General features: G+C 34.4%; 1 protein-coding gene across 11 annotated transcripts; it reads right to left on the bottom strand.

Moving 5' to 3' along the window:
* Nucleotides 1-14,948: 14,948 nt before the first annotated feature.
* LOC101263796 (1-phosphatidylinositol-3-phosphate 5-kinase FAB1B-like) lies at nucleotides 14,949-26,879 on the bottom strand. Of its 11 annotated transcripts, XM_069292276.1 has the most exons (15): nucleotides 26,722-26,879; nucleotides 26,030-26,478; nucleotides 25,874-25,913; nucleotides 25,726-25,763; nucleotides 25,551-25,643; nucleotides 22,978-23,706; nucleotides 22,148-22,301; nucleotides 21,720-22,064; nucleotides 20,717-21,538; nucleotides 20,281-20,612; nucleotides 19,824-19,950; nucleotides 19,565-19,741; nucleotides 17,407-18,933; nucleotides 16,214-16,480; nucleotides 14,949-15,663 (listed from the first exon to the last, which is right to left on the bottom strand). In XM_069292276.1, exons 6-15 carry the CDS (start codon nucleotides 23,328-23,330, stop codon nucleotides 15,337-15,339), a joined length of 4,431 nt encoding a protein of 1,476 aa, XP_069148377.1. In that variant the 5' UTR covers nucleotides 23,331-23,706; nucleotides 25,551-25,643; nucleotides 25,726-25,763; nucleotides 25,874-25,913; nucleotides 26,030-26,478; nucleotides 26,722-26,879; the 3' UTR covers nucleotides 14,949-15,336. The 11 variants fall into 11 exon arrangements, with proteins under 11 accessions (XP_069148377.1, XP_069148373.1, XP_010314338.1 ...); XM_069292272.1 differs by having other exon boundaries at nucleotides 25,551-25,647; nucleotides 25,726-25,913; nucleotides 26,722-26,856; XM_010316036.4 differs by having other exon boundaries at nucleotides 25,551-25,647; nucleotides 25,726-26,478; nucleotides 26,722-26,856.
* Between the last annotated feature and the right edge of the window lie 380 nt (nucleotides 26,880-27,259).

Raw genomic sequence — 27,259 nt, 5'->3', positions numbered from 1 at the left:
AGTTTTTATGTAATTAGAAGTAGATTTTTAGATTAAAACGTGTATAATTTACACTAATATGTGAAATTAATTTTTAATTTTGTGTACATGTATGCATATGTTATTTAGCATAAATTTCACCTTAGTCATTAAGTAATTATGACCAATTGTTGATGATCATGAAACAATTATTGGGAAGGGAGGTAAATAGACATGCAAGAAGCCTTCCGTATAAAAGTATTTCATGAAATATCTTTATTTTGGTGTTCAAATATAGCTGATATAAATTGGGATAAATTTGAGATCTTTTTAATAATTTTCATATTATCATTTAAGTTTTGATATATTAATATATATAATTAACTATTAGGTATATGGTATTAAGTGAATGTCTTAAGATTTATGATATTGAAAAGAAATTAAAAATTTAATCCTAATCTTGAAACTTAGGAACTTAATTATAAATTTGCGTGAGTTTTTTTTTTTTTGGTTTAGTCTAGACACGTGCAATATGTGTGTTGTTAACTTCGAAACCTTATAGTGTTTAATTATTTGAATAGACTAGATTTTATTTGAAAGTGCAACAAAGGAGGAAGGCTAAAGTCCTGAAGTGATTGTTCGATAAATTGAGGCAAGTGAATTTCTAAACTCTTGTTAAGTGTATGAAATGCGCGTATGTCCTTGTGGTATATGTTGGGAGTAACGGGATTGGTGATGGGTTGACTTATCCACATTGATTAATTCTAATGATGAAAAGAATGGGGATAACAAAAGGCAATGTGATTAATTGTTTATGTCTGTTGTGTTGAGAAAGGGTTGAAGGCTTGTTGAATCATTGTTGATGTAACTTCATGTTTGTGTGGTTGTAAACTGTGTGATGTTATGGAAATGGTCATCTCCTCATTATATGTGTGAACTTGTCATCTACATTATTCTGAGGCATTGGTCGTGACAAGTGTTATGTGCATTGAGAAAGAATGGGCACTTAAGAGGATGTACCATTTCGAGGGACGTATCGCGCGCCGCGATGGATACTATATTTCGAGGGACGTATCGCGCGCCGCGATGGTTACTATTATTGAGGGTTGTGTCGTGCGCCGTGACAGATGCATGGACAGATATGTCCCCCATGGGTCCCAGACTGAGAGACAGCGGGTGTGTATTACTAGGTTAGACATGCATCACTATCCTTGACATTGCATTTCATTGCATTGCACATACTTATCATTAGTGAACTTGATATCGTGTTTTGCTGATCTTCTGATTGCCTTTCTGCGGAACTTATGATTGATCAATATTGAGCTTGTTATTGCGGATATATAATTTGTTAAAGTGTTGTTGTTGAGGATATGTAATTTGTCGAAGTGTTGTTGTTGAGCTACGTGCTATGTAAACTGTGAGCTGTTAGGTTGGGTTGATTTTACTGCAGGATATAGTTGTGGAGGTTCGTTTGGGGGTGGTAGGAGTACCCGTATTTCATCCCCTTAGCTTGTGTTTAGAGGTTTACTTGCTGAGTACCGTGTGGTTTGGTACTCACCCCTTGCTTCTACAAATTCTCTTATAGGTTATGAGCCTGAATTTTTGTTGTACTTGTCATTCTCTTCTTTTCTGAGGCTTCTTGGAGATTTGTGAGGTAGCTGTTTCCATCTCAGCAGACTTTCTTCTCCATAATTATGACCTTGTTCTATTCTAGAAACAAGTTCATTTGAGACTTGAGTTTTTCTTTTGAATCAATTGTAATACATTAGAGGCTTGTACACGTGACTACCAGGTTTTGGGGTTTTTATTAAGTTACTTGTATTTTAATTCTGCACTTTATTGTAATAGTTGAGTTTTAGGCTGACTTGTCTTGGTGGGATAAGACGAGTGTCATCACGTCCATTTTTGGGTCGTGACAAAAAGATGAGAGTTATGAATATTAAGAGTATAAAAGTTGAATAAGTAATTACAAAATAATAATAAATAAACGAAGAATATGAAAAAAAATTAAAGTTAGCAAATCATATAGAAAGAACAACTAAAGTTCTTATCATGTAATTAAGCATCAATGCATTTAAATTTGTGAAGCTAGAGTCATTCTTTAATAGTAATCAAGAGGACATTATCAATGTGTGTCTCCATTTTGTAGATTTGCACCCTTTAAATTATTAAATTTCATTATTTATCATAAATGATAATACTTTATCCACATCAATTATATTATTCATGAGAGTGGTTAAGAAAAAAGTTATAAGAAGAGGAAAAGTAAAGAAATTTAGGTAAAGATTTTTTTTAAAAAAATAATTATTATATACATATAGATTATAGATGATTAATATCAATAAATAAGATATTTAATTAGGAATTAATCTTAGGAAGTCTAAAAGTCATTAACATTTAATTAAATTTATACAATCAAATATTGAAATATTTTATAACAATTTAATATATATATATATATATATATATATATATATATATATATATATATATATATATATTGCATGTTTCCTTACTGCTTTATATTGGGTTAGTATTTCATGAGTTGAGTTGAGTATAGTCAAGGTAAATTCTTCTTAATCCTTTTAAGCTTTAAGTTGTTGTTTAGCATTCCAACTCGCATACTCGTACATTCAATGTATTGATGTCATTTGGTCTACATCGTCTTATGATGCAAACGGAGGTAACCAAGATCAGCATCTAGCGCCTCGTTGATCCTGTTTGAGCATCCAGAGTCAATGGTGAGCCTTTTTGCATCTGGAGGACTCTTTATTGCTTTCAGTATTTTCCTTTATAAAATATTGAGGGGTTTGTCCCATTATTCATCCTAGTTATTGTAGAGGCTTCTAAGACAGATAGTCAGTCAGATTTATCGGTTTGAGTCTCTTCTTATCTTACATTGCATAAGTTTAACTGTTGAGACTTAAATGTCATTTTGGCCAAAACAATTATTTAAAGTATTTCTCATAAGAATGCTTTTTTTCCTGTTTTTATAATTGAGTTAAGCTAAGTCTTCCGCTGAGATAAATAAGTCAGGATTCACTCAAGGCCACCAACATTCATGCGGTGTCGATCACGTACAGGGTGAGGCTCGGGGCATAACAACAATTTCTTATAACTTTAAGCAAAATTATTTATTCAATCATGATATTTTATTTCAAATAAGTTATTTAGTAAAAAAGTTGCAATTGTTATACTAAGTTTTAACTCGTTCAAAAAATTAGTAATAAGCTATAACATTTACTATTAAAAAACGTCTATGACTATATCATTTAATTATTACCACAATTTCTAATAATCTAAAGAAAAAATATTATCTAGTTATAATAGTTTGTTTCAAATAATTTATAATGGCTTCAAAGTTACTATATTGCTGCTGTTAGTTTTAACTCACGTTTAAATTTATAATTAGCTATGAAATTTGTTATAACAAAGAATACGTGGCAATATCATTTAACTGTTGTCACATTTCATAGTTACTTAAAACTAGAAAAAGATATTTAGCTACAACAATTTGTTTCAAATAAGTAATTGTGGCCAAAAGATTACTATTGCTGCAATAAATTTTAACCCGAGGCATAAATTAATAATTAACTTAAAAAATTTACTATTGAGAAAATATGACTTACCATTTAACTTTTGTCATAATTCTTTATAAGTTGAAGCAAAATATTTTATATAGCTACAATATTATGTTTCAAATAGTTTATTGTGGCTAAAAGGTTAATAATGCCACAATAATATTTATCGTATAGCAAAAATATACAATCAACTATAATTTTTTATCATAGCAATAAAGTTGTAGCTACTTAGACAATTATTGCCAGATTATTAATAATCATAGCAACGATAATGAATTAGCTTCATAAATTTGATTTTTATGGCTAAGAAATTTTATTAATTTATAGGTAGCTATGGTGTTCAAAAATTTGTGGTCATTACTACGTAATAGCTACGATTTTTGAATTCATAGCTTAAATTTTGTAGCTATAGATATATTTTGTATAAATCTCACGTAAGTATGGAGAAATCAAGGACATATTGATGAAAATAATGTTGAGTTACAAGCACCTTATATAGGAGAAGAGTCATATTATAGTTATACTATGAATCCTACTACAACACAATTATTTACATGAGTAATATTGTATTATAACTCAAATATCTTATCCTAGTCGACTCCTACAATATACAATAGCTTAGTCGTACATAACTTAGGATTTAGTAGTCTAGTACTAGTATGACTCCAACTCCAACTCGTTAGTCTACTTCGATGAATATGTTCCTTCAACATGTTCATCGGAATACTGTTCCTTCGACAATTTCCATCAGTCTTCAAGCTTCCTACAACACTTTCCCTCTATCTAGTGAGTGGAGAAACTGTAACTCCTAGCTTGCTCCGAAAATCAAAGAAAATCTGTTTTGTTAAGATTTTGGTATGAATATCAGCTAGCTGATCCTTAGACTTCACAAACTGAGTAAGAAGTTGTATCATGGACACTTTCTCATTAACAAAATGATAGTCCATTAATACATGTTTGGTTCTAGCATGCATAACTAGAGTAACCGTCATGTACAAGACACTCATGTTATAATCACAATACAACGTAGGAATAGATCGAAGGAATACTCCAAGTCATTTCTGTTGCAGTGGAGGCTAATGCTCTATACTCATCTTCAATACTCGATCGGGCTACTATAGTCTATTTCTTGGAGGTCCAAAAAATACAGTTTGCACCTAGGTAGATGCAATAGCATTTAGTTGATCTCCTAATATTGGTACAACCTCTCCAATCAGAATCTGAGTAGCCATACAACCTACATGGTGATTGAGAAATAATTTTGAGATCAAAGTGTAGAGTATCTTTGATGTGCTTGAGAATCCTTCTTGCCCCTTGAATATGTTCAATGTTTAGGATTTACAGAAACTGACTCTATAAATTTACAGCATGAGTGGTATCAGGTCTTGTGAGGATCAAATACTGAAGGCTCCCTACTATCATTCTGTACAAAGAGGCATCTACAAGACTTCCTACAGCTTCATGCAGACCATGCTTTTGAGCCAAAGGAGTGGCTACACAACAAGAGAAATATTTTGCCTTTATGAGTTTGCATGTTCCTTCAACATGTCCCATCAGTCTATTGTTCCTTCGACATGTTCCATCAGTCTTCAAGCTTCCTTCAACAATTTTGTTGTAGGGAAATTACATTTTTAATATTAGGAAGATGTATTATATATTTCAATCTTTATATAGTTAAAAAATATTATTATTTAATTATATATTACTAAATTTTTAATTAATTAGAGAGGCAAAATGGTAATTCGACATTTTAGATAGGAGCTTTCCACTTTAAATAATATATGATTCAGCTTAATTAAGAGAAACATAATGGTGATCGGCTTATACTAATTTAATTGTATATCGAGTGTACAAAATATTTCCTCATGTTGTGCTACTATTTAATCATTTTGACCAATTTCATGAAAAAAAATGTTATATAATGAATATCAAAATCAGAACAGCAGCACAAATTATCACACCCCGAGCCTACACTCTGGGTGTGACCAGCACTGGAAGACCATTACTAGCCTCGAGCAAATCCTTGGCATGACTTACTTAACTCAGCAGAATACTATATGCACATTTATAAGGATTAATAGCATCTAACTAAACTAAATAATATTATATGTGAGAATGTCCAAACATTAAATATTCAATTTGGTCAAAACTAGCTACCCAAGTCTCAAACATAATAGATGAAAATGAAAAGACTCAAAGGACTAACATTTGACTGTCTATGAAGCCTCTAAAAAACATCTAAGATGGATGTTTGGACAGAACCCATAACATTCTAACAACTAAAATAGAAAGAAAAATAAAGGAGTCCCTCAAAATGGAGGCTCACCAACTGACTCTATAATGCTCAATTGGATCAACAATGCGTTGGATGCAGATCCTCGTTACCTTCATCTTGATCATAATACGATGCAGGCCAACTAGCATCAGTACATTGAATATACGAGTATGTGAGTTGGAATACTAAACAACATAGGCTAGAAAGATTCTGAAAGAAATTGAAGAACTTACCTGCTTAACTTAACTCAACATAACTGACTCATTTTAATATAAAGCAATTTAAACACAAGTGTGATATTAAGAATATTTGTTTAAAAACATGTTGTAAAATTTGAGTGTATGCATAGTTACAATTAACTCTGAGATGTATGTAAAAATACAAATAAACTGTGTTCATAAGAATACAATAACTTTTGTGGGAGTTTCTCTAACCAACAACCATCACATAAGAGCTATAGTGATGATAAAGCGATCTACCTCATGCTGTTAGTGCATCTTGTACCCGGCCAAAGGTTTAAGAGCTGAACTGCATAATGGATCCACTAGTCTACTGTGAAAAGGATTCATCTAAAAAGTATGACCTTTTATAACCCATGGTGGCTACATGGTTTTATGGCTATATGAGTTATATGAACTCATGCTCATCCCTAATTCAGTGCTCAATACTACTTCCAGATTATATTGGATCTTATGTTTTTAAAACATACTTCTTCTGTGATTTGAGATTAGTGGTCAAAAATTATCTCAAAGGCTATCTTGGAAATCTTAGTTTCCCTACTTTCTTAATTTAGAAAGCTATTACTCTTTTCTCAAAACTAGCTCGAATGCTCTTTGGAAATCTCAGTTTTCGTTCTTGTTTAAATGTGAAAACATGTCTTTTAAACCTCTTTGGAAAAACGTAGTCCCCATATACTTATTTGAAGAAAGAACTTCAACTTTACTCTTTACTGAACTCAACTCTTTAAGTCTTAAAAACAAAGTTAAAACATTGCTAAAGACTCTTGAAAACTTTGAAGAACTTTATTTGACTTTCTTCTTAACTTCTAGACTTGACTCTTGACTTCTTTGACTTCGATCTTAACTTTCCTTGAATTGGATTGTGGATTCAAGGTTCATTATCTCATGTTTATGGATGATTTCATGATGTTTAGATGTACCTTAGCGTGTTGAAATCAACTAAGTAACATAGGAATATCACTTAAGAACTAGAACAAAAAGGTGGGGGATGAATGGGGAGAACTAGCGTCTCTCGCGCTCTGAGAGGCGTGGGGCGCAAGCCCTCAAATTACAGATAGCTGGAAAGGTCTCTATGATTGGTGTGGCGCCCCAGGGCTCTACAGACAGAGTCACGTAGGGCTCTGAGAGGTGCGGCACCCTTACCCTTTTACCTAGGTGTTCTCGACTTTTTCTCCATCGTTTTTCATCTCTAAACCCTCTAAACTTCCATGGTTCTTTCCCCAAGCGCTTAGGATCCTTATTACTATCAATATACAATAGATTAAAACCAAAATTATACCCGAAAACGTTAATCAAACCATCAAGAAACTTCAACAATACAACCATCAAGAATTCAACGAAAACTTCAAAAATGTTCTTCAAGAACTCAATTTCTTATCATCCAACCAACTTAGATTCGCTGAATTTAAACAAGATTGGCGTGTGGGTGAACTAATCCAACACTATGTGATCTCACATACCTTTTTAGGGATCACTCCCAACGAATTCCACACGCAAAGCTTGAGTGTACTTGACAATTCTTGATTTCTCTCCTCTTTTCTCTTCTTTTCTCTCTTCTCCAAGCCCTAACGTGAATTCTCTTTTTCCTAAAATGAACAAAGGCTTGTTTTTACCCCAATATAAGTCCTAAAATCTAATTAATTAAATTAGGTAAGGAAAAAACAACTTTGTCCTTCCCAAATCCATTTTGGACTTCCAAAAGCATAACTCACTCATAAGATACCGAAATCGTGCAAACTTGATGGCGTTGGAAAGATAATTCTAAGGGTTTTCAAACCATGTCTAGAAATACCCCTAACTCATCATGATCTAGGAGTTATGATCGTTTGAAGTTGACTAAAAACTCACTTTTTAACTTAGCCAAATTTTCCAGATTTTTCTTGTTCTTTCCAAAAATAAGTATTTACATATTTTAAACTATTTTCTAGTTCTTTCTCGTTGCGAGATGTTACAAGAAATTAGCTTAAACACATCATCATAAGAAATGTCATGGTTATTTTTTTTCCTCACTCGATAGCTAGGAATATTCTGTTTGTCCATGTTTAGAAAGCATCACACTAGTTGAGGGATGTTGTCGATGGATAAATATATCCTATCGCTCTGAGAGCTCAAGTTAGCTAGCTTTTCTGTAACTTGATTTGCTTCTCTATAACAATACTTAATAGACCAATTTATACCTTTAAGAGTTGCTTGAATGTTATATTGCAGTATAAGACCAATATATGGATTATAATAATATGAGAATTAAATTGGAATAGAAATTAAGATTGACACTTTGCTTGAGATTGCAGTATAATGACACCTATAACTTGATGCAACAAACAAATTACTAATTGAGAATGTTATATTTCACTCTCTGGTAGAGTGGACTCACTAATAATGGCATTGAGAATATTTATATTAATGGTGATTTTTTTTTAGCTAAAATGATTTTGACTATTCAAGATATCTTAATTCATATGGATTCATAAATAGCCGTTTCATTATAATTAAAATAATTTCAATGTAATTTATACTTTACACTATAAGAAAACTGTTAATTACATGGGGATTTTCCTGGAAATTAATATGAAAATTTACAGAAAACTAAGATTCATGCGAATGTTCATACTAATCCCCAGGAAAATAGAAGGAAATCCCCGTGTAATTAACAATTTTCTTATAGTGTTAAGCTATTGGATCTCTTATATCTAGTAAAATTTATTAGGCAGAAGGAGTTCATATTAAAAAAATAACCAGATATTTATGTTTTGTATATATCTCGAGTGTCTTTATTTATTAAAATAGACGATAGAAATTTGGCATAATTAGATTGAGAGAAATAATTTAGATTCCAAGAAGTTTTTTGTTTTTTATTTTTATTATTACTATTAGTTAGCCATCCATCTCCCTTTGGATTGGAAGTTAGTGATGCTTTTCATCAGAGCAACTCTCTGTCTTCACGATTTCAAGAAGTAATATTTATTTTAAACTTTATTTTTAAACTGCGATATATTTTTATATTTATTAAAATAGCAATTAAAAGTATAGTAGAATTAGACTAAAGGGTATGGTATGAAAAACTTGGGAAATTCATCAATGTTTGTGGGTCCCAATTAGGGGTGGCAGGGGATCGGGATGTCCCGCCCCGGCCCCCAGCCTGACCCGACTCATCCCCTTATGTTTAGGGGGTTTAAGGGGTGGGGGATGAGGGGACCGGTCAGGGGCCGGTTCATCCCTGTGTCCCGGTCGTTCCGGCCCGGTTGAACCAGTCAGTTCGCGGGATCCCCTCTTTTTTAAAAAAAAATCAAAAATGTTACCGTTTTAATCCGTTGGAAAAACGGCTAGTGCCCCCCCCCCCCCCACATCCACCCACCCAAACAAACAAATTTTTGCCACTTTTTGTGCTCCTAAACACCCCCTACCACCCCCCTATTGTTAAAACTTTTTTTAAACCCTTAAGTTATAATAGTTACACTTTAACCCATTTTTAATATTATAAATATACCTATCCCCTACTATTTCTTACAAAATCATCTATTCTCCTTTCTCTCATTTATTTTTCTATATCCTCTCAACTCTCAACTCTCAAGTGTCAATCTTAATTTCTATTTCCAATTTAATTTTCATAATATTATAATCCATATATTTCAATTTTCAATTCAAAATTTTCATATTATATCAATATATATAATTATATTATCTCATATATGTTATCAAGTATTGGTTGGAGTTTCAAATTACAAGTTACAACAAACCACAAACTTCAACAATCGGTTTAACGTCTGCTATTAACGCAGACGTTTGGTACATTCATTTTATAATATTTATATTTTATTTTTCGTCTTTATTTTTGTGTTATTATTATTTTTATATTACACTTTATATATAATTAATTATGAGTTCTAGCAAAAAAATAGCGGTAAAGAAAAAGAGAAAGCACAAGATAACGAAGAAAGTAGACTTTTTAAATTATTTAATTTTGGTAAAAAAAAATAGTAAAGAAAAAAAGAGTAGTAAAAGTGGTGGTACTTCATCTAAATCAACTAGTAGAGTTAGATTTAACATAAATGATTCTACTTATGTTGATAATACTCCTTATGATATTGATTCAAATGTTCAACTCAATCATGAAAGTTTAGAACGACGTTATGGTAATATTAATTCTGATGAAAATTCAGGTGAAGAAGTAGAAGCTGATTTGGGAGAAGAGGAGTTAGAAGAAACACCTACTAGTCCGGTAACAGAAGTTCCAAATGAGACTATCAATTTACCGGAACAAAATTTTGGACATCCACCCCTTATACCCCCACAAGGGAGAAGGTGAAGTATCAACGCCCTAAAACTTCTATTGTGTGGCAATTTATGACTTTCGATAAAGAAAATAGTGTTGCTATTTGTAATAAGTGTAAGCAACCTTTTAAACATAAACAAGGTGGGGGTCAAGGTGGAACGAAGGGATTAAATAGACATTTTTTATCTTGTGTGTCAATTCAATATAAAGAAGCTAAAGCATTAGTCAATAGGAAAAAAAGGAATTTCAATTAATGAATTTGATATTACCGGTAATGCATCGATAGGGGCTTCTAACATGGTTCAAGGAACACTAGATCCTTTTAACCTCGCTGGTCCAATAACACAAAGTAAATATAATAAGGAATTAGATCTGAAAAATTTAGCTAAAATGGTTTCTGTTTGTGGTTTGCCTTATAGTTTTCCTTCAAATCCCGGTTTTATTGAATATATTCAACAGACTTATAAACCGGACTATAGAGGCTTTTCAAGAAATACTGTTAAATCTGATGTTTTTTGAATTTCAAGGTAAACATTGTCAATTTCTTCGTTGTATATTTAGCATATTAGATAGTAGGGTGTCTATAATTTCGTACATGGGTCGTAGTGTTAATGAAAATGATTATTTAACTATTACTGCACATTGGATTGATCATAATTGAAATTTGCAAAAAAAAAATTATTAAGTTATAAACTATGTATAGAGAAAAAAATTGGTGCATATTTAGCTACAAATATTTTAAGTGTTTTAGATTATTACATGATTATAGATAAAATAATGTCTATCGCATTAGATAATGCATCTAATAATACAAACGCTGCTAAAATGTTAAAAGTTAGATTATGTCCAATTGACAATAATGTTTTTCATGTTAGATGTTGCACATATATTAAATTTAGTTGTACAAGATGGTATTTAATTATTTGATTTTTTCATACAAACAATGCTGCTTAGGGAATTTAATGAGCGTTGTTTACTATGTGAATTGTCACCTAGAAAATCCAAAACATATTAAAATAATGTGGAATTCTCTTTACGAAATGCTTTCGGTTGCTTACAAATATAGAAGACCCATATAAATGGTTTTTAATGCTCATAATGCTGACCCATTAGATAGAATTTGTGATGAAGATTGGGAAGAAACTAAAGAACTATTACAATTTTTAAGACTTTTTTATGATGCTACTACCATGTTTTTTGGAATTTATTATCCTACTATTTCATCCGTATTAATAAATATTTGTGCTCTTACAATTCAATTTTGTAAATATAAAAAAATAGATAAATTTAGAGTTACAATTGAAGGTATGATTGAAAATTTTAAAAAAATATTTTTTTCCTATTCCTCAAGATTTTTTAACGGCTACTTTACTTCATCCTGCTTATAAATTACAAGGTGTGCAAGGCTTTGTTGACACTTTTTATGAAACTTTAGAAATTTTACCGGAAGAAATTTCAAACTGTCAAACGTGATAGTCTAGCATAAAAGTAGAAGCAAAACTGTTGTATGAAAAATATAGAACTACGGAAAATTTTCAAGGAGAAGTTGGTCAAACTTCTAATGTTGAGATTGATTTTTTCACTTCCAATTTCAACTTATATGTGAGGTATTCTTGGTCTTAATTCTATTAACCGTGATGATTTTGAACAATATCTTAATCAATCTTTAGAAATATTGGAAATCAAAGATGGCAATGAAGATTTATTAGGATGGTGGAGTAGGCGAGGCATGCATTTCCAACTTTGAGCAAAATAGTCGTGATGTTCTAGCTATTCAAGCTTCATCAGTTGCATCGGAGGCTGCTTTCAGTGCGGCAAGGTTTCAAATTGGTGATCATAGACATTCATTAGCGAAAGACAATTTGGAAACAACCATTTTATTTAGAGACTGGTGCAATGCCGAAAAGAGGAATAACAATTTGTCAAAGTTAAGTAAAAAAACAAGCAACTTGGATTAAAACACAAATTGAATGCAGTGATGATGAATTAGAGGCACAAGAATTTCTAGCAAGTTTGCCAACACCGGAGGATATCACCATCGATATGATGCGACAATTAGAATTAAATTTTAAAGGAGAAAACAGATATTTTTAGATTACATCCGAGAACTAATTGAAACAGAACCCTTCCTAGAAGGTGGCTGCGTAAAATTAGTTACTCGTCTAATATCTGTAACAAATATTAGTTTTACGTATGAGAACTTATTGAAACAGAACCATTCCTAGAAGGTGGCTGCGTAGATTAGTTACTCCACTAACATTTGTTAATTGTAACTTCTAAGTTCTATTGAATAAATTTGAAGGTTTTAACTTTTGTTCAAGTTTTTTTTATACAATTATTGTTTTGCATTTTAATTTTAATATATACAATTAAATATATACTAAAGTACTAAACTAACTTTAAAATACATAATTTAAAGTTTACAATTTACATTACCTTTAAATATTTAAATTACAAATTTAAACTTCTCAAATTTGAAATTTAAAACTTTAAAGTTGAAACATGAATCTTGAAATTTGAAAATTGAAACTTTAAATTTGAAATTTTATTTTGATATTTGAAAATCAAAAATTAAATTTAAAATTTATTAGCTAAAGACGTATAATTTCAATACAAATATATAAATATTTAAAAAAAATCCCCCGTCCCGTCCTGTCTCGTCCCCCCAAATCTCATCCCATCTCGTATATATAATGGGACGGGATAGGACCTATTTTTGTCCCCCCAATTCCGGTCCCCATCCAAATCCCCTCTCTCCGTCCCTCGTCCCGTCCCGTCCCCCTTCATCCTGTTCCCCAGTCCCCTTCCCTGTCCCCTTGCCAGCCCTAGTCCCAATTGGTCAAGCTGCATTGACTCTTATAAACTTATCGGAATCAAGCCTAATCACATATATTTTTGCCGATAAGTGGCTCAAATTTTCTAGCAATTTCGATATGGGTTCTTATAATTTGAAAGATAGAAAAATTGAATCTTTCTATCTTGGACCATCACCAACTTCAATTTTTCCACCAGCTTGGGTTATGCCATCATTGATACAGTAATTTTTTTTATTATAAGATTTACTATTTTTTTCAGTTTGGTTTTACTATATTATCATCTATTTATTCTCCTTTGTAATCTTGGTTCTATGATCTCCATAAAAAAAATTAGAAGTTATGCAATGCCGTTCTTTTTTAATAGTATACAACAAAGCAAACAATCAATAAAAAATAATGGTATAATACATATATTAGATCCTAAACTTGACTTCAACTTTCATAATGCACAAACAAGCACTTTCACTATCCAACTTTCAAATAAATAAACACATGATTCCTACATGGCACAATACACATAGGACATCACGTAAGACAAAAATGACATGTAGGATGATATGTAGGATATGTGTGTCTATTTTTTCAACTTTATACAAGTTTAAGTGTCTATTTGTGCACATCCAAAGTTGAAGGGCATAAATATAATTTGAAGTCTAGTTAAAAGGCACATTTATATGTTATGCCAAAAATAATCCCAACATAACTTATCTTCAAACCAAACGATCACTAATCATATCATATCACACACACACACACACACACACACACACACACACACACACACACATATATATATATATATATATATATATATAAGAGAACCTTACTGCCTACGTGTCGCCACCACAAACCAAAATTCACTTTTTATTTATTTATTTTTAAAACTAGTCTTCCCCCTTTCATGAAAAGTTGTGACTTTTATGAAAAAATTTGACTTTTATGAAAAGTTGTGACTTTAATGAAGAGTTGTGACTGTTATGAAAGGTTGTGACACTTATGACAAGTTGCAACTTTTCCAAATAGTTGTAACATTTCCAATAAGACACAATAAATATTTGTTCATAGTCATTTGTTGTCTATAAATAAAGGAATTCTCTCTCATTTTTAAACAATGAAAATTCTGAAATTCTTCTTCATCCTCTTCTTTTTCTTCACAATTAAATATTTGTGTACTTTACTCATGTTGAGTGATTCAGTGACACTATTGCTTATGTTAAAGATCCTTGTATGTATTTTTATAATCATTACTTTATGCTTATGTTATTAAGGATAAATGATGAGATATAATATTTTTCATTTTCCTTTACATTATAATCTTTTATGTAGGATAATATAGTGTTTTAGTTTTAGTAACAAATAGGTTTTAAGTATTACTTTATATATTTCGTGATATTAAATTTTCGCACAAAGCGCAGGTAATTTACTATTGTTAGATAACCCTCAAGTGCAAAATATTAAAACATTATTGACTCAAAAAGAATGGTTATGATATGAGGATTCATACGTCTGATCCCAACTAACTTGCCAATCAACCGAGCCACCGGGTTTGAGAATAGGGTGGAATTCTTGGATCTAGTGGTCAATAAATCACTGATCAAAGAGTAAATTTTAAAGAAATTCTTGATCGATCTTGTGGCTAATGAGTGAATCACTGATCAAAGAGCGAGCAACCGACAAGTTTAAGCACTATTGTTGTTCAACAATATTACAATTCATTAACTCTAGTTTTCCAGTTGGTAACTTATGTAGACAAACAAAAAAGGAATATAAAGTGAGCAAACAGATGAAATCCCATTGGGAGGAAAATAAGGAGAAAATAACAGACCAACTTTATTATAAAAGGTCAATGTACAAACTCTTCAATAGCATAAACTTATCCAAGATCATGCATTGACCAAAAATTGTAATTGATCCTTTGTAACTCATGTACAACTTGTGTTCTACACAAGGTGAAAAAATCATATAATTAAAAAAAAAAGATGTACAAAAGAATTTTCTTTAAGGTATACCTAAATCTATGCAGGAGAAACCTTTCACTAGAACTATAATCCTCCAGGAATGTCTTCTAAACAAGTAATCATGTGTTCCCTACCTCTGGAGCTGCAAACTGCATATAAAAGAATTGAAAAATTGGGGAGAAATATATGAACCTGGTGTAACCGGGAATCCCAGTTATACGATCAAATATACAGAATCACTCGGTAGATTTTACACTTAGCGTGTTCTCTCCAGACAAATCATTCTGTGACTTGTTGGGAGTAATAGTAAGAGGAGACCAGTGATCCGGAACCATCAGGAAATAAGTGGTCATTGCCTTCCGGAACCTCTTTTTGTATTGCTTAGGTGAAATTACAGTGGGAGGTGTATTCTTAGGTCCACCAAGGATGCCAGAGGCCTTAACCCATGTCTCGAGGTGCTTGTCCCATGTATACTGCCTCATGAAGTCAATAATCCCAATAACGAGTTCATGCTTTTCTTCGTCAACACCAACTAATAGTGAGTAATCCATCACATCAACCGACTGCAAGAAGAACTGCTAATTAGTCCAAACCATAAAAAAGCTCAGCTAAAAATATACTCAGACAAGCTAATGGGATTAGGCAATAAATCACATATTGAACACATTGATGATATGCTACATCCCCCTTCATTGAATGGTACGAATTGATCACACTCAACAACCCCCAGGTTCATTTTCTGAACCACCAACCAGCTGTGTTGCTCGGACTCTCCAAAAATATACGCACTCTTGTCGGATCCTCCAAAAATGCACTACTTTTTAGAGTATCCGACATGCACCCGTCGATATTTTTGAAGAGTCCAAGCAACATAGTCAACCAGCTCCTCGTGGTTAGAGAGGTGCTTCCCTCTTCATTCCTCGCCCAATGTGTCAAACGGGACTCTTTCCAATTGAAAGTGATACAACTATCACATTGGTTAGAAGTGATTCAATCAACTGCAATACATAGTTTTAATGGCAAATAAAAGACGTGAAACTTTTCCATGATCAGACCTCAATAGTCCACTAGGAATTTTAAATAAGTTCATTATGAACAGTGTCGTAAACTTACTGCAAGAAAAGCGGTGTCATTCCAGACTGCTCGTTCCAAAAGTCTCTTGGCTTTGTTTCCAACAAAAATAGGTGAAGTTGGCATAGACTCGATCAGGTTCTGATCCAGTAAGACCTTATTACTTCCACTAGAGTCGGGATTGTAACGAGACCTGGCAGATCCTTTAAGGTCATAAAGCCGCGTTAGGTTCCTCCCAAATAGAAGGTTCTCCATAACTAGCACATCCAGTTTAGATTCCTTCCCTCCTTTAAGATGCTTAGATGTCACCTTCACATAAACAACAGACATAATTATGCAAAACGACTAGATACGTATAATCATAGTTCATGATATAACGTCTTGTGAAAATGCCCTAGCATATGAACTGTGAGAGAGTCGGGGAATAATCAAGAAACTTATTAGTTTAGACACTAATTGCACATCAAAGTTTGTCTTCATAGAATAGAAGAGAAATATGCAGCCGTTGTTTTGTGCTCAGTTCACTCTCAAGGCCATGGAACCATAATAACTATAATTCGAAAGACTTTGCAGACCATAAAGATGATCGTATTCATACAGACCACCACGTTCCTTCTAAAGGCTAAAAGCCAGAAAAGAGGTACCTCGATTACCCAAAGACACCACTGAAAATGGATTGTGCCTTACCAGACCAATCCTAATGAAAACTTCAGGTGAAAGTAAAAAGTGAAGAACAAACCTAAGTGGTAGCTCAAATGTGTCAAGTTAAACCATTAACTATTTATAAATTATGTTAAGCGCACCTTCCAAATGTGATACACTCATCTTTGCCCCTTATAATTGATGAAGTTTGTTTTAAGTTACTGCAGTAGTTTTTAGCAAAATAAGTTATTCAGTTTAAGATGAATTTGAATCTTAGTTAGGTTGTTTGAGTTGTTGAGATATTTTAGGTTGTTCTAAAGTTCAAATGTTTTATGTTGGCTATTTAAAGCACCTCAATGCTTTTAAATTATTGGAAGTCATTTCTATCCATTGAGAGACATTTTCAATCATTTTGTGCTGCTCCATCTTTTTAAAAAACCAACACAAATACTAGATTCACAATAAATGCAGCATTGTACTGTTGCATGTATTTTCCCCTAAAACTATATCGATCACTTGGTAACACGAATGACCTAAAAAATAATAATCACAAAATTCGAGAAGCTGGAGTGATCAACAGTGGTTAAAAATACCTGATAGATCCCCAAAATTTTTGCCAGGCAAGTAGGACTCCTTGAGTTTATGGATTCTGAAAGATACTTAAAATATGCTGGAGCAAACTTTATAAAAGATTCCAGCTCTGTCTTAGTCACTTGTTTGATAATGAATCGGTCATCCAAGGTTTTAGCAAAGAAAACATTGCTCTTGCCTCCTTGGGCTCCCCATTTCTTACAGCGGCTAAGAGATCTTATGTAATCCATCTCAGATGGGCAACATTTCCTCCTCAAAGCTTCAAAGCGCTTCGCATAATAACAAGTCACATTATACTTCACTTTCCCAAGTGGTCCATCATCCGAAAAGGAGACTCTGGCATGCATTGTCTTCGTGCAAGAGAGCGGATCCAAAACCGAAGAGCTATGACTACTGGACGAAGACAAGAAACTTTCATCTATAGATCCAAGACTTCTGAGGGATTCTGATAATATTTCATCCATAGATTGAAGCGACTGCAGACTTCCAGATTCTTGAGACTGCAGTGGCAGGTTAGAGTACAAACTAGCATCCTTTGATTTCTCTGGTTCATCGGATATTTGTGCAAGATAATCTGGTGAAACTAGTGCATAAGATATAATACTTGTGGGCTCTTCGTCATACACTGGTATAATGGTATCATTAACCCCAACAGGTAGGAGCAATCTGGCTCCACCTTGTGCCTCTGACTCTCTAAATGATGAAATGTAGACAGGGCTGTACTCGCCAAGTGTATCCAACTTCTGAGCACTTGGTAAAAAGTTTTTGTTCAGTGACCAGTAGAAGCTAATAAAAGACATACCTAACCATCCCCCGGCATCTTCCGCACTTTCAGAGCTCTTAGAGGATAATGAAGGAGGAAATCCAGACGCCTTAGTTCCGTTTTCCTCCACAGGGTCTTCAACATCTACTTTTTCTGCTAATCTAGTTGTTGATGAATCTGCTATAGGTGGTTCCGAAGATCTGCAAGTACCATCCTTCAGCACTCCAGGACCGGATGTAGTTTCACCAGTCCAAGCTGCCTCAAGAGTATCTGACAAAGTATCCATGACCGCGGACTGCCCATCAGAAAGGGCTCTAGACCCCTCTGCAGTGGATTCTGCAGAGTTCAACCCGCAGAAGCTTTCTGTTCCAGCGGGGAGACCTGCTGGTTTCTCAACTGCGCAACTAGAATCAAGGAGAACCTCAGATCCTTGATGAACTGTGTCCACATGATTCTTTTGGCTACCACTTACTCCATCATTATATTTTTCACCAAGTATTGGAGTTACAGAAACAGAATCAATGACGTTCAAACAGTCACTAGGCCTGGAGGGATTATCTGGACCAGTGGACTTATCATTACCAACAAGAGGTTTCTCTTCAGTAACACAATGATCCTCACATTCTAAGCTGGCCGCATATACGAGACGGTGATCCCACATATAAGATTGGAAAATAAATTGCCTTCGTAACCGATTAATCTCGAAAATATCAATGACAGGCTGCACCTTTTTCGCCTCCTTGTTCAAAATTTTCTGGAGAGATTCCTGCTAATACACAACACCCAGGAAACCCCATAAAAAGAAAATTAGCAATTCTTTTACAAAATCACTCGCTTTAAATCCCTAACATAAAGTGAGAAAATCAAGAATTCCACGTAATTAGTTTAAATGATGTTAGAATCATGATACACATGAAAGTTAAGTATTAATGCAAGAGGTTAAAGAATGATAGCAAGCAAGTAAAGTTTTGATGCATCGAAGAAGATGTCAATATAATCTGCAACATGGGCAGCAAAAGAAAATTCCACCATTTTTCTGACTCTCATGCGCAAGGTGATAAAAGAAGAAATACTGAATCATAACGAGATCCATTTGCACATCGCTTACGGGGTAACTGGAGGAGAAAAAGAACAAGCAGAGTCTCATGCTTCATCATAACTGCCACAAACACCCAACAGCACATACAAACATAGGTGTGGAGAGAATGAGAGGAAGTGCTCAGTAATACATGCAGAACCATGATATGCTAAACAGAATATTGAATTCGGGTAAGGTTTTCAACTTCTACCTAATCAACCACATTCTCAGTATCCTTTCGATTTTGTAATTAGGACACATATCTCTCAGACTATGCATAATCTAGAAACAATTTAATATTTAGAAGTGAAAACTTTACTTCAAATTCTTCCTTCTCCTTCCGCAGCATTCCTTCCAAGACAGCAATTTGACCTCTTGCTTCAGGTGCTTCAGATGCTTCAGCGCTGCTGTTAACTTGACCACCAGATTTTTTCTCCACTAGAAGACGGATTGCATTCAGAACCTCAGAAAACAAACGTTCAGCTCGGACAATGACCTGCTCAAATTATCCCATGAAAAAAAGTACAGCGTGAGATCAGATACCACTTTATACCCCACTCAAAAATCTGTCTTCGCACCTCATTCACTTCTTGTTGTATCCAGTCCTGATTTTTCTCATCGTTGAAATCCAGCTTTGCAGGAGGAAGGCACACTGAGTGAACATCAATTGACGCATAGCGGAAGCATGCAACCATTTTTCCGAAACTGCACAACAGCACAAGTCACAAATTTATTAACATTGCAAAAGACACTGAAAATACAAGGGGAATAATAGTTCTAAACTCAGACCCATAGAATCATACTTTGGCAAAATAAATTACAAGCTAGGACTACGTAAAACAAACATGCAAAGAACGAAGCAGTATAATTAATCAAAAAATCCAAGGGAGAGAAGTACTGTTAATTGAGGAGAACATTAAACCAGCTAATCATGCCAACAGATTTTAAAACTGAGCATGACAATCAAAGAGAACAAACATTTGAAATGCTCTTAGATTTATAACATTGCAGGCAAGAAACCAAATAAGAGCATACCCATAAAACCGAAGACAATCTCTGTGTAACGAATGCCCGCAACTAGCCACTCTGCTTGCAGCTGCATGGTTTGAAAAACTAAGTTCTAGGAATTTCCCAAAGGATAAACCCCAAGCAGCATCAGACATCACAACTCTTTGAGTAGCTAGGGGAAATCCATCAACCCGTGGACATCTCAGGCATCTATGCCACATCCATATTTTTCCTTCCCTTTCACCAGGCAAAAGAAACTCTGGCAGCTTCTTAACAGAAATAGTTAAAGTGCCTTGACGATGAGTATAACACTGAACATGTGCTTCTGAAGGCATGTCACATAAACTACATCTATAACTCTGCAGAAGAAAAAGGAAAAATAAAAGATAAAAGATCTTTTCGGTCTCTTAATTATATTCTTAATGTTTCTGACAAACATGGAAAGGAAAGGAGAGAGCTTTACTTGATCAAACAAATTATCTCGTAGAAATCGACCCAATGGCTTATCACAGTTCCCATAATATTTTATCCGAAAGAGATGAGACCTTTCACAGACAGTACCCTTCCAAACACATCGGGATGATAAGGAAACTAAAATGCTTTGATGGTCAGATGGGGACGGAGGGAACTCTTCCTTTGAAGAGTCTGGTTCATCATAAACATTTGGTCCGTCTAGTTGCGAAAGAATTGGATTTGCGCCTCTTTGGTTCACATCAACCCTGCAATTTTGGACATTCTTTGACAAACAACCCTGTTCAACTTTATCTGAAGGCGCAGAACTGGTAGACAAGAAATGGTATCCTTGGGAATCTTGGATATTGTTGGCTACTGATGGCTTTGAGAAGGAAGACTCTATCATATGCATGATACCTCTGTCCACAGATGTACCAGTCAGCAAGGGCCCAAGGAAGGAAGTCTCAGTGTTTGCAGCAGTAGGGAACTCTGTCATACTCATTTTCTGAGCACAAAGGTTTGCAGTCTTGACCAGGTCTGTTGTGGGAACGCTATTTGATCTCTGTGGTGCACCATCACATAGTGCTGATTGAGTTTTCTCAGTGTCATGAATGGTAAAACCAGGTACTACTGAGATTGACCTGCCAATAGTTGATGATTTATCCGGAAGTGCTACAGTTATTGAAGAATTCAGAGGAAGCTCAGGTAGAGATGCTCCCTCATCAGCAAGAAAAGATGTTTCCAGAGCCAAATGATAAGCTGCAAAAATTGAATATTGAAAGACATGCTTTACTTTCTTCAACTCATCCCCATTTGCACCACGGAGTAATACCTGAGACAACAGATATCACGAGAGCCCAAAAAATATTTAGAAGTTGTACACATATGATGTCATAAGAGTAACTTGGGCATAAAAAAAGACGGAAACCACCAATTTGCAGGTTGTTAGTGTCTATTTAGAAGCAAGATAATAATTATCTTACTGTAGTTGTAGTAATTGATGATAGACTTACAGTGCACCCCAGTGGCTTTGGACAGCCTTCAAAGTACATTAGAGTCTTTGCCAGCTTCTTTCCATTCTGTCCAGCTGTACCATGCTCTTCAATAAACTTCTCAACATGGAACATGTCACAGAATCCCAATTTTTTAGATGAGAAATGATCTATTGAAGGTACTATCTGACTACCCGTGCAACGGGCTATACGCTCCAAAAGTGTCCTCTTGATATTTAAGACAAGTGATATGTCCTTTGCCAGGAGGTACTCTTGTGCATAGCGAGATACAGATTTTTCCACCAGAAGAACATCTGGTTGGTGTACATCAATTTTGGCAACAGCCATCTTGAGATGATCCATTTCCTGAATAGCAATACATATCTATAAACACAAGATTCAATCACTATCAGTTTCAAATATAGGAAGACAAGGTTATTCATCAAAACCTGCTGCAACAAAGTATCAAAACTTGATAAGTGGTTCGAGACACGCTGGTATTCAAGAGCCCCTCCAAGGATTAATATGCGAGGCTTCTCTATTTTGGATGTCATTCGTCGATGAGCTACATTTTTCTTGCAGACAACTCCTTTCACCACCACACTATTTAAGGAGGAAAAGTTTCATATGAGAGGATACTATATTGGATGTGCGCAAGAACAAGAACACAACAAATACTCTATAACATAAAGAGGTATAAAAGGTAGTGGATACACAAGAGAAGAATCTAATTTCTATTCTTGACCAAGAACACAATCACGAGCAAAAGAAAGCTGCCATATGTATGTCATAAGTTGTTACATTGCACAACTATATTTAGTTTACAGACCATTGGGGGGAAAGCACTATGTCAATAATATTGGCATTGCTTCATACTTTGCAAAAAAGCACTTTGACCAAAGTACTTCATAAGGTAAGAAATACAGATTCTGGAGAAGAAGTCAAGTATTGACTAGAATTACATAAGTGAGAGACTCAAGTATTTCAAAGTTCTTCAGAAATCACAGAAAACAAAAGTATTATGTGTGTATCGAATAGAATTGTATTAAAAAGAGACTAGTATTTCTAGGTTCCTTCAGAAATCACAACAAACTAAAGTACTGTGTGTGTGTGTGTGTGAGAGAGAGAGAGAGAGAGAACATGAAACCTCAACAAAGCTCCTATTTTCCTATTTCAAAATATTCTATAGCTGCTTATCCTAACTAGTAACATATGAGGCAAGGATCCAACACACAAGCTGAACAGCATTGTGGACAAAAATGGGGAGAAAATTGCTTACCTGTCACCACGACGTCCAGATGCTATACATTTCACCTTTACGTATCCCCCTGGATCCATCCCTCCGCTCCTGCTAGTGTCTGGTTTCAGAAGTGTAGCAGCTTCCCATGATAGGGATGTAATAATCTCCAGCCAACTCTCTTTTTCATCTTCCTCGTCGATGGCAACGCCTTGAGCCTGCATAATTTGGGATACTAAAGCCCTGAAGTGGCCATCAACCACATTTTTCACAACCTTTTTCTGCTCCTCATTTGACCTATCCCTACTTCTATATTCACCACTTCCATGACTGCTTGATGACCGTAAACCTCCCCACTCTCCTGCAGCATCCCCGTCGTCATCATCATCATTCATAAGTGCTTCCTTTTCATCTTCTTGATCTTCTGGCTCTGGTGGAATCCAGAGAAGTCCATTGTTGTCAAAATCCACAGGTTCCACATTAATCTCTTCTGGAACATTTAGGGATGGAGGAACTTCACATTCATCAGAGATGTCCTGTTTTTCAATCTGCTGGACTTCTTCAGAAGCCTGGGAATCAAAGCTATTGTGTAAGGAAGAGCTGCTCACACTTTTTTCATCAATAGCTTCTCCATCAGGGTGCTCTTTATGTGATCCATAGTCCTTTTTGATCTCATCATACTGAATCTGACTGTAGTAGTCATTAACCTGGGGAAAATGGCCCTGGGAATCTAACTGGTAAACACCATATTCATCTTCTTCATCATCACTCCTGCTTCAACAATGTAGCAACAAACAATTAACTGATACTGAAACATGTTTTTGGACACAAGTAGTAGGAACAGCCTGTAACTACAAATGCAACGCAACTAACAAAGTAAGTGTTTCGCTCAGGATAACTTTTCATACACCAATCAATGTGCTTTAAATAATCTTACAGCAGATGATACATATTCCTCTCAGACGTAATACTGTTCAAGATGGATGAAGACTTCCCTTTTTTGGTGTAAAGAGGAGGGTATAGAAAATGCTGAACAGATTTTAGATTTTAGGCTCTTTATAGCTTAGCAGTAGTAAGCCTTGGTTTTTTATTTTGGTTTCTTCAATGTAAATCTTTTGGGGGTTGCCAGCATGCCCTTAAAGCTGAGGAATACAAATTTTACCTTTGCCAAAAAAAATTTAAAAAAAAAAAAAATATATATATATATATATATAGTATGCTCACCAGATTATTATCAAGCTCCTAGTTATACAAACATATGTTAAGAAGCATAAATCTATCTATGTACGTAATAGAAGAGCCAGTCCAACCAGGAAAAGGTGTCAAAAATACTCAATGTAGTTCAAAAATGGGCAAACTAGTATAAGAGGAGAAGCCATGTGATCTGCAATCAAACATGTTCTTTCTGACTTGGTTCAACATCACAAATCATGTCAAGTCACTCATAACACCACCACCACCCACAATCTTGCAACCCCATTTATTTGGGGAAAGGTGGAATTGGCTAGTATTGAGTTGTGTCCATCTCATCTAAAAGCTTAAGACATTGACAGAGCATAATTTTATTTACTTAATTATGTCTTCAACACGTCCCCTCACATGCGGGACAATTCCTTTTCATGAGCCAAGCACATGGAAATTCTTTTCAATATTGGGTGGCAGTGAGACTCAAACCTAAGATTTTTTTTTCCCTGAAAACATGATAAAAATTTTAAAAAATGGACCTAGTCCCTCGTTGGTCGTGTGAGGATCCTTGGCCTCTCCACCCATTGCCTTAAAGGTTTTGGTTAGATGCTCAGATTCACATAGTATCGGAGCCAAACTTTGGTGAGCCTGTTTGCACTATCACTTTCTCTCATCCTGTTTTATCGCTCTGAGAAATACAGGACAAAACCTTCTCTATGAGGTCTAAGGAAACACTGATAATATAGCATACACAGATGGAGATTTAACCAGATCACCCTCTAACAGATGGTCCACATCGGTATATCATGGAGGGAAAGATAAGAATGATTGACTGAAGAAGAGGAGCAGAGAAAGAAGTTAAATTCCAAAGACGAGAAAGAAATTAAATTTCAGAGAAGAGAAAAGGTTAAAGTCGATCAAATCTCAAACAATGTACCTTCAACTCAGAAGGCTAAGCCATGTAAAAGGGTGTGTCTCCAACGTCATTTTGTGGACACAACTCAGAGACTAATTCTGTCAGGTGCTATTTTGTTCGGAAATCTTGATGTCGTGAAAAAAAAAATAAGAAGAAAGATGTGGTTGTAACATCTGATGCAGACCCTGAGGCCTGAGTACCGAGCTACCTCCTTAGAGACACATGAGTTTATTTGGTTGATTTCACACAAATCCTTAGGATGATTCAAACATGCAATCAAGCATACTATTTAAGATACTATCGAAACTAGAGTCACAAGTTCTTCTTCACTACTTAGTAAGAGATATCCATAGTGTTTAATGCAATCTACCCATTCACATTTGGAAACCAAGAAACTCATATATATATATGCTACTTTACAAGCAAAAATCAATGACAAAATAATAGCATGTTTGATTTCTTTTTCATTAACAGGTTAAAAATAAACTGATAAAATAGAAGATGTCGGATGAACCTTGTTGCGCAAAATGCATATTGGTTTAGAGAAGGGTCCAAAACTCCTGCATGAGCAAATTCAAAGCTCCCTCTAACTGATGCGTAATTCTGCCTGTCTAGAGAAGATTCCGTTACAGATGATTTGCACGGACTAAGTACACAAGAAGGTGGCACCGAAACAAAGGTAATATTACTGCTGTCCGCGGTTCCACTAGACTTGAAGCTGGTAAAACTAGTTGTTGTAGAAGGTGAAGTACAGATATGCAAGTTAGCAACCCGTGTTCCATTACTAACACTAGAAACTAAACCTTGATCCCATTGCTTGTAGCAGTAATTACATACCCTGATCTTTTCCCACTCCTCTCGTAGTGGCCTTGGATCACTACATAGTGCAGGTATCCAATTAGACGTACACTTAGCACAAAAAACTCTTCCACAAAGACGACAATGATGCCTACGGTTAAACAATGTAAATTGTGAATCACACTCATAACATACCCTACATATATGATCGGGCATCCAAAAATCCCTCGATATATCATCAGGTTCAGACCTCCAAGGGATCCATGATTTCAGTAACTTCAACAGATCAGATAATGTCCTATTAGTAGCATCCATCAAATAAAATAGAGGCTTTTGCCTCTCATTGCTCTAAAAACCTCATTCACTAAACAAATTCATAATCCAATCAACAAACTAAAGCCCCAAATCAACAAACTCTTTAACTAATACACTAAAAATTGATGCTTTCACCAAATCCATACATTCCAACCAACTGGGCATAAAAATAGGTTCCTTTACACTCTCCCCTCAATCAAAAAACCCATTTTTGACATCAAAACACAAAAATAAAAACACCCAACAGCAAAAGATTGAAACTTTAACCTTTAATAATAATGGGAACAAGTTTTCTTGCTTCTCCACAATCGAAATACATATATATAACCCTGAAAAATGAAAAAATCAAGAAATCAAACAACATATCTGATTAAGATGAATTCGATTCGATATATCATAACCCTTATATAAAGATCAATCATTTTCAACAAATATATACAAAGTGAATCGAAACATCAAACTTTTTTTTTTTTGTATATATAAATATGATATATAACCTTTTTTTTTGCAAAATCAAATTTTATGGTGTCAAATTATAGAACCAATTATAAATGACACGAAGATAAATAGACCTCTTTCTGCGGAAGAGGGGGCTCAGTACGCTTAATTCAAACATGCAACTTTACTGCTGGTTTTTTTTCAGATTTTGTCGCTTCAAAAAAAAATTGAAAATTTGGATTTGCTTGGTATAAATGTATTGAAATATTATATTTTGTGAGTTTTTATACCTAATATTTAACCAACTCAAACATCTTTTATACTTTTTTTTATGGTTGTTACCTATTTTGGTGTATCGTATTATTATATTGTTAATTTAAAAGATAATTTTTAATTCGATTGTTATATATGTTTTATTATATTATACTCTTTAAAACATATTATTATGACAATTGTATGCGCTTTTACACTTTCTTTGGATGGTTGTTACCTGGTTTGGTGTTTATTTTATACTAGTTTTGAAAACGTGCGTTGCACGTTTGATCCCTACTATTATATAAAATTTATATAAGCCTAACTTCATAGATATAAAAATGATTGTGTTTACTAATTAAGTTGCGAACATTCCATCTCGATCTTCAAAAGATTGATTTTAGTCTCCTTGAAGAATCC

Source organism: Solanum lycopersicum, chromosome 12 (genome assembly GCF_036512215.1).
Source record: "Solanum lycopersicum chromosome 12, SLM_r2.1".
Classification (NCBI taxonomy): Eukaryota; Viridiplantae; Streptophyta; class Magnoliopsida; order Solanales; family Solanaceae; genus Solanum; species Solanum lycopersicum.
This window is presented reverse-complemented; position numbering and strand designations above follow the sequence as displayed.

Bases quoted from the DNA above. Each gene is read 5' to 3' on its own strand.
- LOC101263796 (XM_010316035.4), bottom strand. From the start codon at position 26,149: ATGGATGCTACTAATAGGACATTATCTGATCTGTTGAAGTTACTGAAA. The intron at 16,481-17,406 runs GTATTTTTAACC...GTTTATGTGAAG, and splicing joins AAATTTTGGGGATCTATCAG to GTGACATCTAAGCATCTTAA. The intron at 15,664-16,213 runs GTAAGTTTACGA...TTCTTCTTGCAG, and splicing joins ATGACACCGCTTTTCTTGCA to TCGGTTGATGTGATGGATTA.